This window comes from Microtus oregoni, unplaced genomic scaffold (assembly GCF_018167655.1).
Source record: "Microtus oregoni isolate MIOR12 unplaced genomic scaffold, Mior012 000046F_ref0000063, whole genome shotgun sequence".
Taxonomy (NCBI): domain Eukaryota; kingdom Metazoa; phylum Chordata; class Mammalia; order Rodentia; family Cricetidae; genus Microtus; species Microtus oregoni.
Genome location: NW_024543220.1, coordinates 14,104,804 through 14,127,414, shown reverse-complemented (window position 1 = coordinate 14,127,414; position 22,611 = coordinate 14,104,804). Strand labels below are relative to the sequence as shown.

The 22,611-nt window shown below is 44.7% G+C and overlaps 1 protein-coding gene across 3 annotated transcripts in view; it reads left to right on the top strand.

Annotated features, from left to right (window-relative positions):
* Positions 1-22,495, top strand: part of Stk38 (serine/threonine kinase 38) — a 35,322-nt gene extending 12,827 nt beyond the window's left edge. For all 3 annotated transcript variants that reach the window (XM_041634809.1, XM_041634808.1, XM_041634810.1), the window contains exons 3-14: positions 1,195-1,246; positions 2,038-2,160; positions 3,578-3,661; positions 8,473-8,596; positions 10,994-11,148; positions 11,821-11,923; positions 12,635-12,696; positions 16,968-17,085; positions 18,374-18,497; positions 18,664-18,759; positions 20,209-20,303; positions 20,662-22,495. In XM_041634809.1, the coding sequence (XP_041490743.1) occupies positions 1,195-1,246; positions 2,038-2,160; positions 3,578-3,661; positions 8,473-8,596; positions 10,994-11,148; positions 11,821-11,923; positions 12,635-12,696; positions 16,968-17,085; positions 18,374-18,497; positions 18,664-18,759; positions 20,209-20,303; positions 20,662-20,792 (1,267 nt within the window). In that variant the 3' untranslated portion in view covers positions 20,793-22,495. The remainder of the gene's footprint in view (positions 1-1,194; positions 1,247-2,037; positions 2,161-3,577; positions 3,662-8,472; positions 8,597-10,993; positions 11,149-11,820; positions 11,924-12,634; positions 12,697-16,967; positions 17,086-18,373; positions 18,498-18,663; positions 18,760-20,208; positions 20,304-20,661) is intronic.
* The last annotated feature ends 116 nt before the right edge of the window (positions 22,496-22,611 follow it).

The following is a 22,611-nucleotide window of genomic DNA, read 5'->3' as shown; positions in this document are numbered from 1 at the left end:
CGCATCAGCTACTGTGGACTGTATGCTCACATACATTTAAAAAATATTTTTTTTTAATATTTATTTATTAATTATGTATACAATATTCTGTCTGTGTGTATACCTGCTGGCCAGAAGAGGGCACTAGACCCCATTACAGATGGTTATGAGCCACCATGTGGTTGCTGGGAATTGAACTCAGGACCTTTGGTAGAGCAGGCAATGCTCTTAACCTCTGAGCCATCTCTCCAGCCCTTAAAAAATATTTTAATTTAATGCATATGGCTCTTTTGTCTGCATGTATGTCTGTGTACCACTTATCCGTCGGGTGCCTGCAAAAGCCAGAAGAGTACATCATACCCCAGGAATTCGAGTCACAGACAGCTGTGAACTGCTGGAAATTGAACCTGGGTCTCCTACAAATAAGAGCAGTCAGTGCTCTTATTCCCTGGGCCCTATTCCAGCCCTACTCTCTGCTTTCCTTATCTATGCACGTGGTCTGCTTGTTTGGATTATTGGGTTGATGGGGAGATTCCAGCCAGTGTACTTCCCTTCCCCTTGCTGATGAATGGAGGTTCTGTAGAATTGGTTATAAGGAATTTTTACCTGGTTATTTCAGTTTTGTCAAATCACCATGAGGCTGTAATTACTCTCTCTCTTTTTTGTTTTTTAAATTTGAGATTTAAGTCTCTAAGATCAGGCTGCTCTTGAACTTACTGTGAGTAAGTCTGAACTCTTGATCCTTTTGCTCTCACCTCCTAAGTGCTGGTGTTACAGGTGTGTACTACCCTGCCTGGCTTCTTTGTTACTTTACTATCTTATGCAGTCTTTATTTATTCATTCTTATGCAGTCTTTTTAAAATGTAGTTTTGCAGGGCAGTGGTGGCGCACACCTTTAATCCCAGCATTCAGGAAGCAGAGGCAGGCAGACATCTGTGAGTTTGAGACCAGCCTGACCCACAGATCGAGTTTCAGGATAGCCAGGGCTGTTACACAGAGAAACCCTGCCTTGAAAAATCAACCTCCCCCCACAAAAAAAAAAAAAAAACCCAAAAAGGTAAAATATGTCTCATGATTTTTTACTTAACTGAAGACTTTTTTTTCTTTTCCTAAATGAATACTTGCAAGTGGCTAGCAATCATGTTCATATAGGCTTGTCAGAATAGAATGCTATTTATATATATATATATATTTTTTTTTTTTTGTTTATTTTAGACAAAAGAAGTTAGAAAAGGTGATGGAAGAAGAAGGCCTAAAAGATGAAGAGGTGATTGATGTGGTTATTTTTTCCTTGGGCCCCGGTATGAAAGGTTGTGTTTTCTCTATCAAGTTAGCTTTGGTGCCAGAGAAGCGTTTGGCTCAGTGACAGGAGTATGAGAGCTGACATTGATTTGCGGCTCAGTTACTCATGCAGAGGAAGAAATTAATGAAATACTCAGGAGAGAGAGGTATCCCTAGTCACAGTTAGGATAATTAATTAATGATAGAATTCTAAGAAAAGAAAAGATGAAAAAGGCTCCATAGCCGTAAGGAACATCTCTGATGTCATTATCAAAGAAAGTATTGTTTCAAATCAGCCTTTCTGTACACTGCCCACATATGTGTGGTGAAAAAACAACCAACACAGGATGGTGCGGCTTACCAGACAGCCCCGGACAGGCCTTCAGAAATCCAGCGACACAGCCAGGACAGAGGAGAAAGGGAGTTCAGGCTTGGTGATGAAAGGTCGTGTGTGCTGGTCCCGGAGTTCAAGAAAAACACCCTTAACCTAAGAAGGAGCTCAGGGAAAATAGACTGTCTCTCTTCGTTAGACAAGTCTGAACAGTGGATTGTTAAGGCTGTTCAGTCGGGGCTCTCACATCTCCTCCAGTGGGGCTTGTTTGTTGTATCTGATGGCCAGGGCAGGAAGAAGGGACCGCTGAAGGATGCTTGTGTGACACGGCCGTGTGTGAGAAGATTATGTGTAGACTCATGTGGCCCTGCTCCCAGCTGCACAAGGCAGATAGGACTTGGTTTCAGAGTTTCAATTTTTCTCCCTTTCCTTTCTTTGAACATTAGAAACGACTCAGGAGGTCAGCCCACGCTCGGAAGGAAACAGAGTTTCTTCGATTAAAGAGAACAAGGCTTGGACTGGAAGATTTTGAGTCTTTAAAGGTTATAGGTCGAGGAGCATTTGGGGAGGTAAAAAATATCCCAGAATACCACAGCTTCTAACGTACCAGGAGCTCTCAATTGTGTTATACAGCTTGAAATGTACAAGATACGGGGTTCAGTGGCATGCACAGTTACCCCTCAACTCATTGTTTCCTCTTGTTTCCCCAATCATCGTCTCAAATCATGTCTCTGTCCTGTCAGAGATGACGGTGGTTAGCTATTTCTTATTTTTAGGATTTGTAATTTATTTTTTTTTTTAATTTTTAGGATTTTTTTTTTTTTTTTTTTGAGGCAGGGTTTCTCTGGCCTTGAGCTCACCGAGATCCACCTGTTTCTGCCTCCTGAGAAGGCATGTGCCACCAATATCCAGCTGGAACTGCCTTTTTTGGGACAGTCACACTATGTAGCCCAAGTTTACATCAACCATATGATCCCCTGCCTCAGCCCTCAGAATGTTGGGGTTTCAGGCATGTACCATTGTGCTTAGACACTGGTGTCAGGATACTTTGCAGCTATCAGTGCATCAACAGGTCTCATGTAATCACGACCGGGACCCACTTTAGAGGTGGTGTCTACAAATTAAGACTCTGAAGATGCGCACTGTCACACAGCTGTTGACCTCCGACACCAGGGCTGGACCGGAGTCTTCCGTTTTAAAGCTCTTGTTCTCCCAGTACCACGGTGCTGTCACATAGAGACCCTGTCTCTTTTTTTGTCGTGGTTTTTGTTTTTCTTTGAGTCAGGGTTTACCTGTGTAGCCCTAGCTGTTCTGGAACTCGCTCTGTAGACCAGGCTGGCCTCGGACTCACAAATACTTGCCTGCCTCTGCCTCCTGTGCTGCTATTAAAGGCATGGGCTACCACCACCAGGCAGGTTTTTGTTGTTGTTGTTTGTTTTTTAACCTTTCGACATTTTTTTCCATGGAAAAGCTTTTGCTTTCATGGTTTGTTGTTGTTTTTTGACAAAGGATCACACCATAGTCCAGGCTAGCTTCACACTGGTAGCAGCTCTGCCTCAGCCTCTTGAATACTGAGATTACTGTACTCAAGTACAAGTAGACCTGATGTGTTATTTTCATTTTATATGCTGTGATTATTACTTCAGCTTTCCAAGCTGACTGACTAATTTTTGTCATGGGTTTAACTAGACCTTAAATTTGAAACTGAAGGCTTTTAAATTAGTTTGGTCAACTGGGAGCCAAAGTGTTCGGATGCAAAGATGGTTGAAGATCTTCCCAGCATTGATATGGCTCCAAAATACATTCAAATATAACATTAAAAAGTATTGTCTGTTTCTTTGCTAGTTATTGCTTATGTTTGAATTATAATGCTTTTCTAGTGTAAATAGTGTTTGTGAAGTCCCAGGTTTGATCCCCAGAGCTGGAAATGCAAATCCTCAGCTTGGCAGTGTGGACTCGACCCAGCATTGCTTTTGTAACCTGCAGGTGCGGCTCGTGCAGAAGAAAGACACGGGGCATGTGTATGCGATGAAAATCCTGCGCAAAGCAGACATGCTCGAGAAGGAGCAGGTAATGTGAACAGTGCTTTACTGTGGAGGCTGTGAAGGAAGCGCTGGGTCTCCGAGCTGTCACAGCTACACTACCAGGAGTGACCTCTCTTGAGGTCACACTTGGTGTGATGGGAGTTTCTTACCTATTCTGAGAAATAATAAGTGTTTTGTTCTCGGGTAGGGAGGTAGAGCTCAGATTTGTTGGAGCACATTGTGCTCCTTGTACCTAGACCAAAGATGGGGCCTTCTGTCAGGTGTCTCGTCAGTGCCTGAAGAGGCCACTTGCCAATGCTGGATTAAATTGGAGAAATGCAAACGGCAGCGCAATGGAGTTTCCTTTAATGGTTAGAAACACTTTCTTGGAGCTGCAGTGGAGCTTAGTGGTGCGAGCTTGCCTGTGATGTGCACAACCCTGGGTTCCATCCCTAGTAACATCCCACCCTACCAAATAAGGATTGGAGCTCACGTTGAAAAGAGGTCTGAGATGGATACTTAGTGCAGATTCCATAAGATTTAAATGTTTGGTAGCTTTCTGTTTTAAAAGGAAGAATATAGACCTTATGTGGATCTGGTTTAGTTTTGCTGGTTGCCCAGAAACGAGTAGCAGTGGGTGATGCTGTTGAATTCCAGTATAAGGTCAGAGATCTTGTGCCAGGCAGAGCCCTCTGTTTGGAGCCCAACAGCAAGGATAGAGACTGTAACCTGAGAGGAGTATAGTTATAGAGTCATTTCTGCCTACGTTTAAGTGCCACCTCAAAATTTAGTAGTTTGGGGGTTGGAGAGGTGACTCAGTGGTTAAAAGCAGTGACTCCTCTTTCAGAGGATCTGGATTCAATTCCTAGCACCCTCATGGTTGTTCACAGTCTAAGTCTAGTCCCAGGGAATCTGACACCCTCTACTGGCCGCTTGGGGCACTGCATGCACATTATACTCAGACTAAATATGTAGGCATGACAGCCATATACATGATTATTTAGTCCTTTTCTTTTAAAAGGATTTATTTATATATTTATTTATTTACATGTTAATTTATTTATTTATGCACCATTCTACCTGCATGTTAGAAGAGGGCACCAGATCTCATTACAGATGGTTGTGAGTCACCATATGGGTGCTGGGAATTGAACTCATGACCTCTGGAAGAGCAGCTAGTGCTCTTATCCTCTGAGCCATCTCTCCAGCCCCCCCTTTTTTTTTATTTATTTATTTTGTATACAATATTCTGTGTGTATGCCTGCAGGCCAGAAGAGGGCACCAGACCCCATTACAGATGGTTGTGAGCCACCATGTGGTTGCTGGGATTTGAACTCAGGACCTTTGGAAGAGCAGGCAATGCTCTTAACCTCTGAGCCATCTTTCCAGCCCCCATCTCCAGCCCCTTTTATTTTTGTTTCCATGTTTTACTCAGAAGCCTTAGAATCTTGATTCCGGTTGAAAGCAGGTGTTAGCAGCTCTTCAGGTATTACTGCAGTCTGAGCAAACACCAACTTAATGCAGAGTACTGTGTAGTTCTGCTTGTTACCCAGAGGACAGTGTGCTATAGCTGTGCCGCACTCACAGGAGCACCAGTTAATCTCATGAAGGACACAGTGTCAGTGTTGGCTAGTCAGGATAGTTGTAGATCACAAGCACGTTTTCCAGTATGCATTTCCTATCATTTTAACCACACCCAGAACTGGTGTCAGCTCGTCAGCAGTCACAAGAGTTACAGAGTGGGGCTGGCGAGAGGCCCGGAGCCATCAGGTGCTGCCAGTGAGCCTGATGGCCTGCGCTTACGACTGGGACCCCCAGAGTGCAAGGGGAGAAGCAGCTCCTGGAGCTGTCCTCTGACCTCCATTCAGACATGTGGACACACGTGCATACAAAAGAAAACACTTCAAAAGTTAGAAAAAAGGAGCATGCTGGCACATGCCTTTACTTTCAGCTTTGAGGAGGCAGAGGCAGGAGGATCTCTATGAGTTCAAGGCCAGCCTGGTCTGGTCTACATAATGGGTTCTAGGACAGCTGGGACTATGTAGAGAGACTTTGTCTTGAGAAAGGAAAAGGCCCATCATGACAGGAAGCTCCACGTAACAAGTAATGTACACAGAAGTTATAAGCTCTTTTCTTTCTTCACGGTTAATAGCTACGATTTTCTAAATGAAAGTAAATATCAATTAGAATTAGAATTTTTAAATACTGCATTAACATAGGCATTAAATGGAACACTAAATTATTCAGGTCACCTTAGTTGGTGGACTCAGTTCTGCCCTTTGATCTCAGTACATGGCCAGCTAAGTCCTGAGAGAGCGTTGGGTGCTTACGCTAGGTGAGTGAGAAGTGGGCCAGCACAGCTCCGCCCTGTTCTTGGGTAGAGACTGAGAATCTGAGTTGTCGTGTTGTTGGTGCTGTTTACATTTCCGGACTGAGCAGGGTTTATAGCTGTCTTTGAAGAGCTCAGGTTGTTACTCTGCCCACAAAGGGGATGCCTCTGGTACCAGAAAACACGTAAAAGACAAGACACGAGTATCAGCTGGTGCCAGATGGTTCTCTTTCAGTGTGGGCAGTGCGATGGCACCGCTGTAAGAACAAGGCTGGCTGGTGTGCCAGCTTCCTCAGTGCCTTGGGTGTACGGGCAGGAAGAGAACCTTCTGCTGTGAGGTGCACCTCTGGCTCTGTGTCTACTGACTCCACTTATAGATCTCAAGGTTTCTGGCTGCCATGTCAGCCTCCGGAGAGAAGGCTAAGGTGGTTAGCTTTCCTCTCGACAAACAGGAATGTTACAGTCACCATTCTGTCCTCCAAGATGAGTGACAAGTGGTAATACTAGTGCCTTCTTTTTCCCTTGGGTCTTTGTAGTAGGTGGGGGCCCAGGAGAGCAGAGGTCATAGTCTCCTGGCCTCTGTACAGCTGCAGGTCAGCAAGCAGCAGTAAATTTTCACAAGCTTTTTCTCTTCAATGAAAAACAAGGTAGATGTTGGACTGGTTCTGTGGTTTCATAGCACTGTTCTTATCCCATGGACCATAGTAACCGTTAACAAAACCTAGGAGTTTTCATATTGAAGCTACTAAAGAGTTCCCCAAGGAACCATGTTAATGGAGACTGAAAACTCATATGTAAATTATTATGCCCTCAACCCCACAGGTTAGGTCTAAGTCAGGAGATGAGAGGGTGTGTCAGCAGTGAGTCCTGGAAGAGCATGTGGTCCTACTGAAGACCTCCCAACAAAAGAAGCAGTGCGTAGACGCTGTTTAGGGAGAGCCACAGAAGTGTCAGTTCACGACTCTTCATATAACCGTGACCTCAGAACCTACTGTCAGAACTTAAGATCAAACTTTTATTACAAGCTTGAACTGACTGTGATGAACTTAGACTTGATTCAACCCATCTTTGGATCTCGTGACACTTAAAAAAAGAAAGGAGTAGTGTAATTTGAGAATATGCAATAATGTTTTTGTTTGCTATTACATATTTTAAATAATGTGAATTTGATATAGTCAGCATTTTTTTTTTTTGTTTTGTTTTGTTTTTCGAGATAGGGTTTCTCTGTGTCTTTGGAGCCTGTCCTGGAACTTGCTCTATAGACCAGGCTGGTCTCGAACTCACAGAGATCCGCCTACCTCTGCCTCCCGAGTGCTGGGATTAAAGGCGTGCACCACCATCGCCCGGCTATAGTCAGTATTTTTGAGACAGAATTTCATGTAGCAATGACTGTCTTCAAATTTGCTATGTAGTAGAGGATGATCACCTTGAACTCCTAATCCTCCTGCCTCTCTCTCAAGTGCTAGATTTGAAGGTATGCATCCCCTGCCCACCAGCTTCACATGGGCTGGGGATCAAACCCAGGGCTTCATGTATGCTATACAAGCTGTTTACCAGCTGAGCCATACCCCTTCTCATAAAGTATTACATTTAACAAAGTGATTTTACCATTTCCCCTAAACTGCCTGTAGCTTGGTCTCTTTTTAGCTAGATTTTGCAGCAAATGTAGAAAACTAGAAATGCCATGATTTTTGAATCTGTAACCCAATAAAAACTTTTTATTTTTTTCATATTTCAGTGTAGTTTACATCAGTAGACTAAGTGCTATGGCATCATAGCATCCTAGAATTGTCTTCCAGAGCTCTGCTACTTTGAGGTCACGGAGGGTGTGTAGCTCAGTACTTCAGGAGCACGAGCACTTTGTAGAGGGCTTCTGTAGCTTGAACAACGTGAGCACTTGTGTAGAGTGCGTGTGTAGCTTGAGCAAGGCCCTGGGTCCATCTCAGGCAAAATGAAACCAGAACCAGACAAAACAGCCTCAGACAAAATAACTTCTCCTGGATAGTTCAGACTGAGGTGGGGCTGTTTATGCTGTGGAATTTTTAGAACTGTGGGTTGGGGACGCTGGTAGAGTACTTGCTTATCTCTGGTTGAGTGTTCTCACTACACAAACGGTGTACATGCCTATAATTTTCAGTTGTCAAGATGGAGGTGAGAGGGTCTGAGTCCATGGGAAACCTTGGCTACATAGTTCAAAGGCAGATATTTTTTTATCTGCCTTAAAAAATTAATAAAGATTAGGACAAATATATAAAAGAATGGTAATTTTAATTAATCATAGGTTTACTGCTACGGTTGCTGTTGCATTGAAGCCATTCATTCATTTTGGCAGGGTTAAAGCCTTTCTTACCAGGTTTCTATTACTGGCTTCCTTCAAGTCAAATGTTAGTTTCAAGTTGGTCAGTTTGTGATAGCAGAACTTTCGCTCGTCACAAGTAAATACTCAGAACAGTATTTAAATTGTTTATACAGATATACAGTTTACAGCAGAGCAAGGCTTGTCATTAATCAAATGCGTATACCTCCAGGTTGGCCACATTCGTGCGGAGCGTGACATTCTAGTGGAGGCAGACAGTTTGTGGGTTGTGAAAATGTTCTATAGTTTTCAGGATAAGCTAAACCTCTACCTAATCATGGAGTTCCTGCCTGGAGGTAATTACTTCACGATGAAGCTCGATTCCCCTTTGTTCTGTGGTTTTCTCTCACATCAACAATTAACCCTCCCTTCTACCTGTACCTCTCACAGAGTTGCTTTCTGGGTCTGCTCTAGGTCTGGAAAGGAGGTCAGTGCCTCTCTGAGGTCTTAGCCTGTCATCCACTCCCCATGTCAGATGGACAGGCCTTCCTGTCATTTTCCTCTAAACACGTAGAGACAAAGTGGGGAGCTCTGCCTGCTTTCCCCCTTAGGCATTGTTGCCCAGCTGATTGCATTGAAGCCATAGAATTGTTTGCTTCAACCTTTTGGTTTCTTTCTCAGTGATTTATTAGTAAAGAGTGATTTTTTTCTTCACCTAGATTAATATCTAGAGACCACTTCTCTTTCTGAGATGTCAGGCTTAGACAGCTACAAAATAACGTGGAACAGAGTGTCCCATCTCTTTGGGGATAGTTTCTTCTGGTGAACCAGTGAATTCTGAACAAACAGAAGACAAATTTTCTCTCTTTTTACATTCCAACCACAGTTTCCTTTCTCTCCTCTCCTCCCAGTTCCCATATATCTTTTTGTTTTTTAACAAAGCAAATGTTATTTATTAGGACATAGTATATTGATTTCGTGACACTCCTTAATTTATTTCCAGGGTCACCAATAATTTTTACAATAGATGCTGGGCGGTGGTGGCAGGTGTCCATTCGTGCCCCCCCCAGGCCTTTTTGCCTTAAGCAAACATATATAAATAGTATATATATACTAATTATATTAAATAGTAAGAAACAGCCTGGCCAACAGCTCCTTACCATGTGTCTTTCTAGCCATTACTACACCTCTTCCTTAGCTTTTCATGTCCCTGGGACCCTACCTTTGTACTGGTGATGCTGGCCAGCATAGCTGTAGACCAGCTGGCCTGAGCTCTCCCACCACGTGGGCAAACGGCACACAAGTGAGGACATCAACCACTCTCCTTGGTCCTGAGCGACAGCTGCATAGTGACCTTAGAGTTGACTTCACCCACTGTCCCTGGTCTCTGGGTGTTACCAGGAATGCTGAGGACTCACGATTTTCAAGTCTTGGGTTTTTATTTAATTAATTAATTTTTGTCCAAGGGAAAATTCTTGCTGAGAATACAAAAAAAAAGAGTTATTAATGAAGGCAGCATGAGACTCTTAAGGTCAAAGGTTCTCTTGTCCTTGTTTCCTACTGTAAGTAGCTTTACATGAGATAGAAACCGAACCTTCCTGTTTTTCTTAGCTTTTTATCTACTTTACATATTTTATGTGCTTTTAAGTTTAATTGCTGAATTTTTAGGATATGAATTTTTTTTCTTGCTTTTATGATGATGGTATTAAGATTTAAATTCTCACCTTGCAGGAAACTAAGGAGTTTATCATTAGATTAAAAGTTTTTTTTTAAATGTTTATTTATTATGTATACAATATTCTGTCTGTGTGTATACCTGCTGGCCAGAAGAGGGGGTCCCATTACAGATGGCTGTGAGCCACCATGTGGTTGCTGGGAATTGAACTCAGGACCTTTGGAAGAGCAGGCAATGCTCTTAACCTCTGAGCCATCTCTCCAGCCCCCTAGATTAAAAGTTCTAACGGATACTGGTGTCTATTTAAATACCTCTAATAAGATGTTAGGTGAAGGCCCTGGTGGTCTTGAATTGCCGATGTGCTCGCCTGTCAGGGACTTAGAGCCCAGTGCAGAGCCGGCTCAGTGTCTGTTGACTGCTTGGCTGCCCACAGGCCACTTTTCTGTTAGTTTGCCTCGCTGTGTTTTTAGTCCCCTAAATATCTACGTTTTATTTGGCATTTCATTCCAATGACAGCAACTCAACCTGTGTGGAATTGACATCTGCTCTAGATGCAGACAGCTTTACAGATACTGGAGCAAACATAAAAGTAAAGTGGTCCCAGCACTCAAGAGGCAGAGGCAGAGAGATCTCTGTGAGTTCAAGGCCAGCCTGGTCTACATAGTAAGTTCCAGGACAGCTAAAGCTACACAGAGAAACCCTGTCTCAATAAAATAAAAAAACATACAAAAAAGAAAATGTAAAGTAGGTTTTCCCCCAGTCCAAAATACTGTTGTAAGTAATACACTGTAATCGTGGGAGAAATCTCAGTTCTCTGAAGAGGAAAATTATAGTGTAGTAGTCATCATTACCTGGCGTAGGTGCAAGATGTGTTTTTCTCTGTGACTGATTTTTACCCTTTAAGTATTAGAAACCTCTTGCTGTTTTCTCCCATGTCAGCACTATGGGTCAGCCTCTGGGACACAGCATAGTTGGGTTTAGTTGGCTTGTTTCTGAAATCTGGTTCTTACTCACTGTGTGTGTGTGTGTACGTGCATTGTGTGTGTATGCTGGTGGCTTTGTATCTTTGTGCTTCCAGGGGACATGATGACCTTATTGATGAAAAAAGATACTCTGACAGAAGAGGAGACTCAGTTTTACATAGCAGAAACAGTGTTAGCCATAGACTCCATTCACCAGCTGGGCTTCATCCATAGAGACATCAAACCAGACAACCTTCTCTTGGACAGCAAGGTATGTGGGGGGCGGGGGCAATGGCACCCTGACCAGTGTGTCCGCTGAGCTAGGCAGCCCTGTAACATTCAGTGATGATACGGCAACTGTGATCCACCTCGTATGTTCTTCTTTTTACAGGTAACTTTGCCTTCACAGCATCACATCCTGTCTCAGCTATGATTTTGTAATTTAATTGAATATTCATCTCTCTCTTTTTTTTTAAGATTTATTTATTATGTATACAATGTTCTATCTGCATGTGTGCCTGCAGGCCAGAAGAGGGCACCAGATCTCATTACAGTGGTTGTAAACCACCTGTGTTCTTGCTGGGAATTGAACTCAGGACCTCTGGAAAAGCAGCAAGTGCTCTTTACCTCTGAGCCATCTCTACATCCTTTTTTTTTTTTTTTTTTTTTGGATTTTGAGATGGAGTTTCTCTGGATAGCCCTGGCCATACTGGAACTTGCTCTGTAGACCAGGCTGGCCTTAAACTTAAAGCTCACCTGCCTCCCAAATGCTGGGATTAAAGGTGTGCGCTACCACACCCAGCTGGAGTGGTTTTAGTATTTTTTGTGACGTGGATTTCATTGTAGTATGATGGGGGGGAGCGCTGTGTTACTAGAGAGGTGATGCTTGCTGGAAGGAGCGGAGCGCTTGTACATCTGTCATCGTTCTTTTTCCCCCTCACAGGGCCATGTGAAACTTTCTGACTTTGGCCTTTGCACAGGCCTGAAAAAAGCGCACAGGACAGAATTTTATAGGAACCTGAACCACAGCCTCCCTAGTGACTTCAGTAAGTGTCACAGCGACGTTAGTTTTGCCCTGTTCTTAGCCCAGTATGTAAGGGTGATTTCCCTGGGAACTGCATTGTGCAGGAATGCCACAAGCCAGGTCTGAATGAGTGTGAAAACTGAACATAAAAAGTGAGGAGGGAGATGAGAAGAAGAATCTGAGTGCATTCCATGCACGTGGGAGGGGGTGATCACAGAACAGTGACTAGAAAGAGCATGTGGTTGCAGCCCGCTAGTAGACTGCTTGCCTAGCATGTAGAAGGCCCTGCATGCCTTCAGCAGTACCACAACCAAGACCCCAAAAAGCACATATATGTACAGTTGATACACATTAGAGCTTCTTTCTCCTCAGTTCTGATAAGGCCTGTCTGTCCTCTGGCTACGTGAGCCCCATGAAACTGTTGACAGCTCCCACTGAGACTCTTGGAGCTGCTGTGTCTAGAGCTTCATATTGGGTGATAGAAATGGAGGAAAAACGAGTCACCAGAGCTGATTTGCTTTTGTCTGTTTGCTTATTTTGTTTTGTTGCTTTGAGGAAGGAGTCTCCATGTATCCCCGACTAGCCCGGGGCTCACAGAGATCTGTTTTCCTCTGCTCTGGCTGGCTTCACCCAGAGAGTTTAGTGGGTGTATGGTGTGATTAGTAACAGATCCCTGAAAGTACTAAATATTCTCATCTGAAATTTGATTAGAACTTGATTTCTCTACTTTTAGCTTTCCAGAACATGAATTCCAAAAGGAAAGCAGAGACCTGGAAAAGAAACAGACGCCAGTTAGTAAGTAATATCAGAGGCTACCGAACAGTCTGAGCAAGTTTTAAAATGAATACAAATGGGCTGGGGATGGAGCTCAGTAATAGAGTGTTTGCCTGGCACGCACCAGGCCCTGGTCCTGTCCCCAGTACCAGCCATCACCAGCAACAACAACAAACCAAACACCCAGGAAAGCTCACATATGCCCAGGTGGTGAGCATTTGAGCATCACCCTTGTGTTGAGTACTTCAGCAGCAGCGCTGTATAGCCCCAAGTACCCAAGTAGTTCTCTGAGGGAGGGTAGGTTATTTGGGCAACAGCTGGTAAATTTTTGGGAGGTGACTTCATGCTGGCCTTCCGGTGGGTGACAATACTTTTCTTCCTGTCCTCCTTTCTAAGGTATAAAGGGTTTAATTAGCCAGGTGGTGGTCAGTGGTGGCGCACACTTTCAATCCCAGCACTTGGGAGGCAGAAGCAGGTGGATCTCTGTGAGTTCGAGGCCAGCCTGGTCTACAAGAGCTAGTTCCAGGACAGGCTCCAAAGCTACAGAGAAACCCTGTCTCGAAAAACCAGTTAAACTGGGGATCTCAGAGTGAGACTAAGTGTAAATGTTTGCTTTGAGTATTTAAGGAATTTAAAAATTTTATAAGTGTTTGACTATGCCCACAATTAAAATTGTACCCCAGTAGGGTTGAGAGATGGCTCTCTGGTTAAGAGTACTGGCTGCTCTTCCAGAGGTTCTGAGTTCAGTTTCCAGTACCCACATGACTGCTCACCACCATCTATAATGATCTAATGCTGTCTTCTGGTGTGCAGACATGCATACAGACAAAGCCCTAAATACATATGTAAATAAAATTGTGCCCCATAAGTTTTAGAGTGATCTTACTGCTTTTACCATGATAGTATGTTGTAAATTCACCACTGAAATGTTGCTGTCTAGGGAAACTTCAGTCTTACTTATTTATGTGTGCATGCATCTGTGTAGGAGCCAGAGGACAGCTTGTAGGACTCTCCTTCCACCATGTGATCCTGGGACGCAAACTCAGGTCATTAGTCTTGGTGGCAGGTGCTTTAACCAACTGAGTTACCTTGCTAGGCCAGAACTCATGTGTGTGTGTGTTTTAACTTTTCATTTTTATTTTATGTATATGGGTGTTTTGCCTGTATATATGTCTGCATATCACGTGTGTATCTCTGGTATCTCAAAGGCCAGAAGAGAGAATAGGACCCTCTGGAAGGAGTTACAGATGGTTGTGAGCCACTGTGTGGGTTCTAGAAATTAAACCTGTGTTGTCTGCAAGAACAGCCAGTGCTTTTAGCCACTGGGACATCTCTCCAGCCACACCAACATTTATTCTTTTTGTTGTTGTTTTTGATTTTCAAGGCAGGGTTTCTCTGTGTATCTTTGGCTGTCCAGGAACTCTCTTTGTAGACCAGACTGGCCTCGAACTCACAGAGATCCACAGGTCTCTGGTTCCTGGGTGCTAGAATTAAAGGTGTGTGATACTATTGACTGACCACCAACCTTTAATCCTTTTTTTTTTAAATTATTTTTCAAGACAGGGTTTCTCTGTAGCTTTGGAACCTGTCCTGTAATTTGCTCTTGTAGACAAGGCTGGCTTCAGACTCGCAGAGATCTGCCTGCCTCTGCCTCCCTAATACTGGGATTAAAGGCATGTGCCACTACTGCCCGGCCCCAACATTTATTCTTTTTTTTTTTTTTTAAAGATTATGGATTTATTATGTATACAATATTCTGCCTGCATGTATACCTGCACCCCAGAAGAGGGCACCAGATTTCATTATAGATGGTTGTGAGCCACCATGTGGTTGCTGGGAATTGAACTCAGGACCTCTGGAAGAAGGGTCAGTGCTCTTAACCGCTGAGCCAACTCTCCAGCCCCCAACATTTATTCTTAATAGATGATTGATTGATTGTTCCTGTCTGAAAGTGAGGTATGTGCTATACTTTGTAACGGCAGTGGTCACGTGTGTATATGTAGAAAGAGCAGCACTTTGCTTGTTACACACTCACTAGTAACTTGGCAGGGTTGTGTTTAAAGCAGATCTCTGAGTAAATGCTGGCTTAGACTTTCTTGCAGTGCTTTACTGACTTGCCTCAACAGGAAGTAGATGTCAGTAGACAGGTAGGCCGGTGGAATAGAGTAGAGGACTCACATAAGATCACAAAACTATACCCACTTAATATTTTGACAAATGAGGCAAAAGCATACATACATTGAGAAAAAAATAGCCTGGGGCTGGAGATGGCTCAGCAGTGAAGAGCACTGTCTGCTTTTCCAGAGGACCCGGGTTCAATCTCCAGCACCCACGTGGTGCCTCACAACTGTCAGTAGTTACAGTTCCAGGGGACCCGACACCCTTGCACAGGCATTCGTACAGACAAAACATCAGTGCACATACAGATAAGTGTTAGAAAGGCCTGTTCAACAAATGGCGCAGGATTTTTACCTGCAGTATTATGCTGTACTTTGAAATGAAATTAGATTCTTATTTCCACCCTGTACAAAAATCAATTCAAAATAGACCAAAGGCCTTCGTTTATAACCCGAAACGGGCTGGAGAGACGGCTCAGTGGTACCCATGATTTTTTTTTTTTTTTTTGTACGAGACGGCTCAGTGGTTAAGAGGACAAACTGCTCTTCCCAGGTTCACTTCCCAGCCCCACATGGCAGCTCACACCTGTCAGTAACGCTAGGTCCAGGACTTCTGGCAAAACACCATTGAACAAAAACAAAAGCCTGAAACAAGACTGGGCATGTTTGTGGATGCATTTAATCCCAGCACTCAAAAGGCAGAGGCAGGTGGATCTCTGTGAGTTCGAGGCCAGTGTGATCTACATAGCAAGTTCTGAGATATCCAGGGATACATAGAGAAACCCTTCTCAAACAACAATAAAAATCCCTTGGAGCTTCTAGAAGAAAATACAGGGGAAAATACCCTTCGAGATATTGGGGTAGGCTGGGCCTTTTGAGTAGAGCCTCAGTAGTAGCACAGGGACTAATCCATGTGTCAAGAGGTGGAACCACACGAAAATAAGTTTCTACAGCACAGGAAGCAATCAGCAGTGAAAGCAGCCCAGAGTGGAGAAAAGCTTTGCCAGACATATTTCAGACAAAGGACTACTATCTAGAACTTGCAAAGAATTACAGGAATTAAATACCAAGAGAGTAAAACTGTCAGTCAACAATGGGCAAGTGACCAGAATAGATAGTTTTTAAAGAAACACGAATGGTCAATAACTATTTTTAAACACGGTCAGCTGGGCTTGCTAGTGCACACCTTTAATCCCAGCTCTTGGGAGACAGAGAAAGAAAATCTTTGAGTTCAAGGCCATCCTGCTCTACTTCAGGAGTCCCCGGCCAGCCAAAGCTGTATATGAGACCTGTCACACAAACAAGCCCCAAAACAAATGTCCAGTCTACCTCCCCATCAGGGAAATGCACATTTAAACTACTTTGGTATACCTCAGCCCAGTCAGAATGGCGACCATCAGCAGATGTGACAAGGAGTGTGGAGAAGAGGGGCCTGTCCTCATTGTTACTGTTGCGCAAATCTTATAGCTGCTGAGCCATCCCCAGCCCAAATAGCACAGATTATTAAGGCTATCAATGTCCACTACAGGCCAGCAGATGAGAGTGGAGCTCCTTTTTATTTCAGAGGCTGCCTCACACATGACAGACCCCAAATGGAAGGCTTTGGCTGCACATCCTCCTAGGTTTTGTAGCCTAGTATATATGGGAGTCAAGTACTGGCATTGGGGACTGTTCTTGCTCATCCCAGAGAGAGCCTGCATTGTAGGAGACATCTGTAAGCTTCTGGTCACTAACGGGGCTTCCCTTTGTGGCTCTCAGGTTACTTAGTATAATTTGGAAAGTGGGATGATTTGGAGCAGACATTTCATCTCCAAACTGGGCTGTCCTTCACGGGTTCTTAGACCCTGAGTAATGAGTTTGGATCAGGTTTTATCTGCATCATTGGGCTGGCTCGTTCTTTCTTGCATACATCTCGGCAGAATTAGAAAGGCTCATTCAGGTATAGAGCCTGGTTCTTAGTGGGTGTGCTTAGGAGGGGTCTTTTGCCTTATTAACAAAGCTTATTGTTCATTTTGGACAGTGCTGTAGCAGATGAGTTTGTAGTAGGCAGGGGCTGTCCTACTTATGTAGTTTGGGTGTCCCTGGTGGGGCTTTGAGGCCTGTGGTCTCTGGAATAGCATTCTTAGCTTAGGCACTCACTCCTGGCCTGGCCTCTCTAATGTGTGTGTGTTTCAGGCCTTCTCTACAGTGGGCACTCCTGATTACATTGCTCCTGAGGTGTTCATGCAGACCGGGTACAACAAGCTCTGTGATTGGTGGTCACTCGGGGTGATCATGTATGAGATGCTCATCGGTAAGTTGCATGCAGAAGGGCTTTTCTGTGCACCAGGAAAGACTCCACTGCTGTTACTGTCTCACTTGGGGGAACGAGGTGCTGATGTTTCCTTGATAGACAACTCTGTTGTATTACAGGTTCCCTGACCTCTTGTGCTGCCTGTGCTGGTCATTTATTTACATTTCTTCTGTTCCTTCATTCTCTCCATCTGGCCCCTTGGCCACTCTCACTTATCAAGCACCTATTGTGTACAAAGAGCTTAACTAAGGCTGTGTCTCTCCCTTGGTTTGTGAATTGTGGATTGCTTCCTCTCTCGAGGGTTGTTTGCAGCATGGAACCTTTCTTTCTCCTTGTCTTTGGATGGTGTGTCTCTTTATTTAGGGAACACATCTACAGCATGGCCATATTGCCATGGAGCCCTAGATGAGACTGGATACCAGGGTGGGTTTGGAATCACTTTATCTTGGGAAACATTGGATATGGATGTCCTCCTTGTGGTGGACAAGCTAGCAGTACAGGCTAGCAGCAATAGGAAGTGCAAATGTTTGTCTTTTTTGTTTTGTTTTTTCAAAACAGGGTTTCTCTATGTAGCTTTGGAGCGTCTCCTGGAACTCTCTTTGTAGATCAGGCTGGCTTTAAACTCACAGAGGTCCACCTGCCTCTGCCTCCCAAGTGCTGGGATTAAAGGTGCACGCCACTGCCCAGAGTGTTTGTCCTCTTGCTTGGACTTCCAGAAAACAACAAATAGGCCATGGTGGTCTCTTTAAAACCCATGCTTTCCCCTTAGCTTGCTAACACTGTGCCCTTATGAGGCACTCCCTAGAGAGGGCCCTTTTTGTGGTGTTCATCCTGTTACTTCTTCTGGCATGCTAATTCCACACTGCAACTCTGCCTGTCATTTCTTTTCTCACCTTCAACTGTTAGCTGGCTTTCTAGTGTTATCAGAGGTGTATAACTCTTCACCTCGAGTTGGCAAAAAAATGAAAAATGGGTGTAGATAGCCAGGCAGTGGTGGCGCATGCTTTTAATCCCAGCACTCGGCAGGCAGGGGCAGGTGGAGCTCTGTGAGTTTGAGGCCAGTCTGCTCTACAGAGTTCCAGGACAGACAGGGCTACACAGAGAAACCCTGTCCAAAAAAAAACAAAGCAAAAAGGGGGTTTTGACATTTCCTGGGGAGAATGAAAATTGGTGAGTGGTGGAGGAACAAGCATGCAGAGGTGGTAAGTTGATGTGGAACCGTGCTGAGAACTAATTGCCTCAGAGTCTGGGTTCTGAGCTGGAAAGCTCACACTTCTGCTTGTTACAGGCTACCCACCTTTCTGCTCCGAGACCCCACAAGAGACTTATAAGAAGGTGATGAACTGGAAGGAAACTCTGACTTTTCCCCCAGAAGTTCCCGTCTCCGAGAAAGCCAAGGGCCTGATTCTGAGGTAGTAGAGCATCTCATCTCCCACACTCAGCCCTGTGACAGGAATGAATCCTGGGTGCTCCTGCTTCCTCCCTCTAGGGATGGGGCTGGGGAAGAGCATGCAGGAGCCTGGCTATTTATGTCTCCGAAGAAACTGTTGGAGTGTGCTGAAAAGCCCATTTTTCCAGGTTCTGCTGTGAATGGGAACATAGAATCGGAGCTTCTGGAGTTGAGGAAATAAAAAGTAATCCTTTTTTTGAAGGCGTTGACTGGGAACATATCAGGTATACACCATATTACAGTTTGCAGCTTACATAACTTCCTATTGGAGGGAAGGATATACATCCCATGGTGTGTGAGTAAAGTTCAGAGGACAGCTTGTGGAGTTTGTTCTTCCTTTTACCTTTGGCATGGACTCTGGGATCAAATCAGGTCACCAGGCTTGTGGAGCAAGCACCTTTACCCATGGGCCATCTCCCTGGCCACAGACTGGGTCCCCTGCAGCCCAGCGTGACCTCCTAGAAGGTAATGTAGCAGGTGATCATGAACTCGATTCTCCTGTCTCTTCCTCCAAGTGCTTGGGGATGATGTACCACCACCCGTGGATTGTGATTTCCTTAGTTCTAGTTTGGGAGGATCATCACGGACTTTCATTTGTGGTGAAAATTGGGAGTCACAGTGCAGTAGACACAGCAGTGACCATCAGTGAGGGCAGTCTGGGAAGCTGCTGTCTGTGCTCACAGCTAACCTCTGGCTGTTTCTGGGAGCTAGAAGACCATGAGTAGAAGGCAGAGGGGTGCAGTCCACAGGGCAGGAGCAGGGAGGTGTAGCCTGGGCAGCTAGACTACCTGCTGAAGCGCCTGCTCTTGTTAGCGCTCCAGGATTACTAAGCAGAAAGTGTCTTGCCATTTTATATTATAATTGTGTTCTGATTTCCATCCTTGAATTTTGTTTTTCGAGACAGGACTTCTCTGTGTAACAGCTCTGGTTGTCCTGGAATTCCCTTTGTGGACCAGGCTGGACTCATGAAGCTAGCCTGGGACTCACAGTCTGCTTTCCTTGGCTCTACTGTGGCCAGCCTCATGATGATTTTTCTTTCCCGTGTAATCAGGGTAGAGCCCAATTCAGGCTGCTTGCTTAGAGGCTTTTTCCTTTCTAGGAGTCCTCCATTAGGGGACAGACAGGGCGTTAACGGCTCTGTCCTTCTGCCTTTCTGATGGAATGTTCTATTTTTTTCATTTGTTTGGTTTTGTTGTTTTCTGAGACACCATCTCAGCCAGGTGGTGGTGGTGGCACATACCTTTAATTAAATCCAGCACTTGGGAGGCAGAGGCAGGCAAATCTTTGTGAGTTTGAGGACAGCCTGGTCTACAGAGTGAGTTCCCAGGACAGCCAGGGCTACACAGGGAAATCCTGTCTCAAAAAACCAACAAAAAGGAGACAGAGTCTCTGTATAACCCTGGGTGTCCTGAAATTAGGCACACCAGGCTGACCTTGAACTCACCTCCCAGGTGCTGGGATTAAAGGCATGTGTTATCAGGCCCAGCTGAATTACCAGTTTTTAATAATTTTGCTTGAATGCCGTCAGTTGGCTTATTTAGCATTCAGAGAAAAAAATGTTGCCTACCAGTGAAAATAGTCCTCACATGCCAGGCAGGGGTCTTCTCAGAAGGACGTTGCCAGCATCTTCCATGTGAATACTGACTGGTGACTTGTTTGTCTGTTCTTGGCAGGGAGAGACCAGCTGCCATCTCTATCGAAATCAAGAGCATCGATGACACCTCGAACTTTGATGAATTTCCAGACTCTGATATTCTTAAACCCACAGGTAATCCCCAGGCTGTCATCCCCCTCCCTGCGGTTGGGGTGGAGGAACTTCTGATCCTGTGGGAGTATTTATCCATGCTGTCAGGCAGCGGTGTGAGTTCAAATCCTTGTTCAGATTTGGAGCTGGCTAAACAGCTGCAAAACTGCTCCTTTGCTACGTATAGATTAAAGGTTAGGTAAACAGAAATGACAGGAGCAAGAAAATAAGACTTAAAATAGGAAGTTCAGAGAACACAGGTGAGCAAAACAGAAAACTTGCACAACAAAAAAATACTCCCTTTCCGAATGGGAACTGTGCCTTGTTCTTCAGGGTGTCCTGAGGTGGAGCAGTGACTCAATCTCACCTGTTTCTTTGCCAGTGACCACAAGTAATCACCCTGAGAGTGACTACAAGAACAAAGACTGGGTCTTCATCAATTACACATACAAGCGCTTCGAGGGCCTGACAGCCAGGGGGGCCATACCTTCCTACATGAAGGCAGCAAAATAAGGCCTGTGCTGGGACCCTACACTAGGCAAAGATCTCTGTACAGCATTGTGGTTTTCCTCACGCTCTTGAAAGAACTTCCAAGAAGTTTATAGAACCCATTAACACACATAGTCAAGTCTCTGAGATGTGATTTTAAGTGGCTGTTCCTCCATAGTGCACCAGGAAACTGAAAGGACAAAGAAAAGCATTTCTCCATTGGCTACAAGCAGCTGTCTTGCTTCTCTAGAAGCCCCGTGAGCCAGTTCATCATGCGTTTCAAAGAGAATTTGAATTTCCTAAGTTCATCAGAACAAAGGGGAAAAGAGCCATTATCCACCATTACTGGGAGTATGTACACTTGAGTACCAGCCAATGCCTGCATTGTGGTGATAAGCCACCTGCCAAGCCCACCAAGTATTTTTCTCTTTATAGCTGAAAATTAAATAACGCAATAATGGAAGTCTGTGTGAACAGCCAACAGTATGGCTGAAGGAATGAGCTCTGTCCTACGGGTGTGGGTGTTTTCTCTCCATACCTCGGCCTGGACAAGTGGCTTCCCACAGCCTTCATTCATGGTGCACTTTACTTATGGTACTAGGGCAAAGGCCCTGACCCACTGACCTAGCTCCCCATCCAAAAGACTCATGCTGCTCTTCTGAGTGTTGGTAGGGGAGGCACTAGTGTGATCCTTTGTGGCTGTTAGAAAGCCCACAAAGCCACTGGGCACTGCCAAGGAGTTAAGGACCATGTGGACAACCCTCACTCTCTTTTACGGCCATATGAGAAGATCTGGAGACACATGCTGCCGACCAGCAATGCCCGAAAGTGCTACAAGGACCGACTTGTTCCTGAGGACACAGCAGAGAACTTGGAGGCTCAGGTGCTGCCATGCAAGATTCCACAGCCTCCTTGGAAGTCAAGGCGGAACCAGCCTACTGATGAGTCCTCAACTCATGGTGCAACCGTGTTTGTCTTGGTATTTCCCTATCCCAACTTTAAGTAGCCATTTTGCCTTGGAATCATGATTACAAATTTTCCCTTTGCAGATGCCTTCCTGGGGGGCACTTGCCCCTGCACCCAAAAGTGTTGCCTGCAGCTTGGGCTGACCTGGCCTCTCCGCTGTGGCACCCTCTAATGAGAAGCACTGAACTGAGCACAAAGTGCCTTCTGTCCCAGCTGCTGCCACCTGTACAAGATATTTTGCTGCGTCAGAAAAATGCGGAGGTTCCGTATTAATGCATTATTAGTTTGGTGTCGTGTGTTGGAAACTGTTAAAGCATTATTTGCACCTGTGTGGTAACTTGCAGTGTCATAGCCAAACTACAACTGGGACCCATGCTCTGGTCTTGAAGTTGTGAAGATCAGCTGTCCTAGCTCAGCCATTCAGAGAACAGAAGACTTCAAATTGTAAGCAAAACTTCTTTGGTGTCCATGTCTTAGATGAAGAAAAAGGAATGTTAGGGAAGTCTTGACTCTGGGAAAGGGTGCTGGATGTGTTAGCTCCTTAATTTTTCATTTAGAGCCTGCTAGTGCAAAGGAGATAAAAGGTCCTGTGTGGCTTTGAGCTCTGTATTACCAAACCCTGTGTGTTTGCAGGAATGTGTGAGCATGGGTGAAAAAGTAATATTGGTAGAGCCTGTGTGGTGGGGGAAGCTTTGTTTTGGGGAAAACGCCCACATTTTATCTGCTAAACTTCTGAGTAAACTGTGAAAACAGTAATGAAACTTGGTAGTGGTTGTATTTCATGTGATGCATTAAGCAAGTATCTGTGGTTTGTATCCAGCCTGGTCTACAAGAACTATGACAGCTAGGGCTGTTAGAGAGAAACACTGTCTCAAAA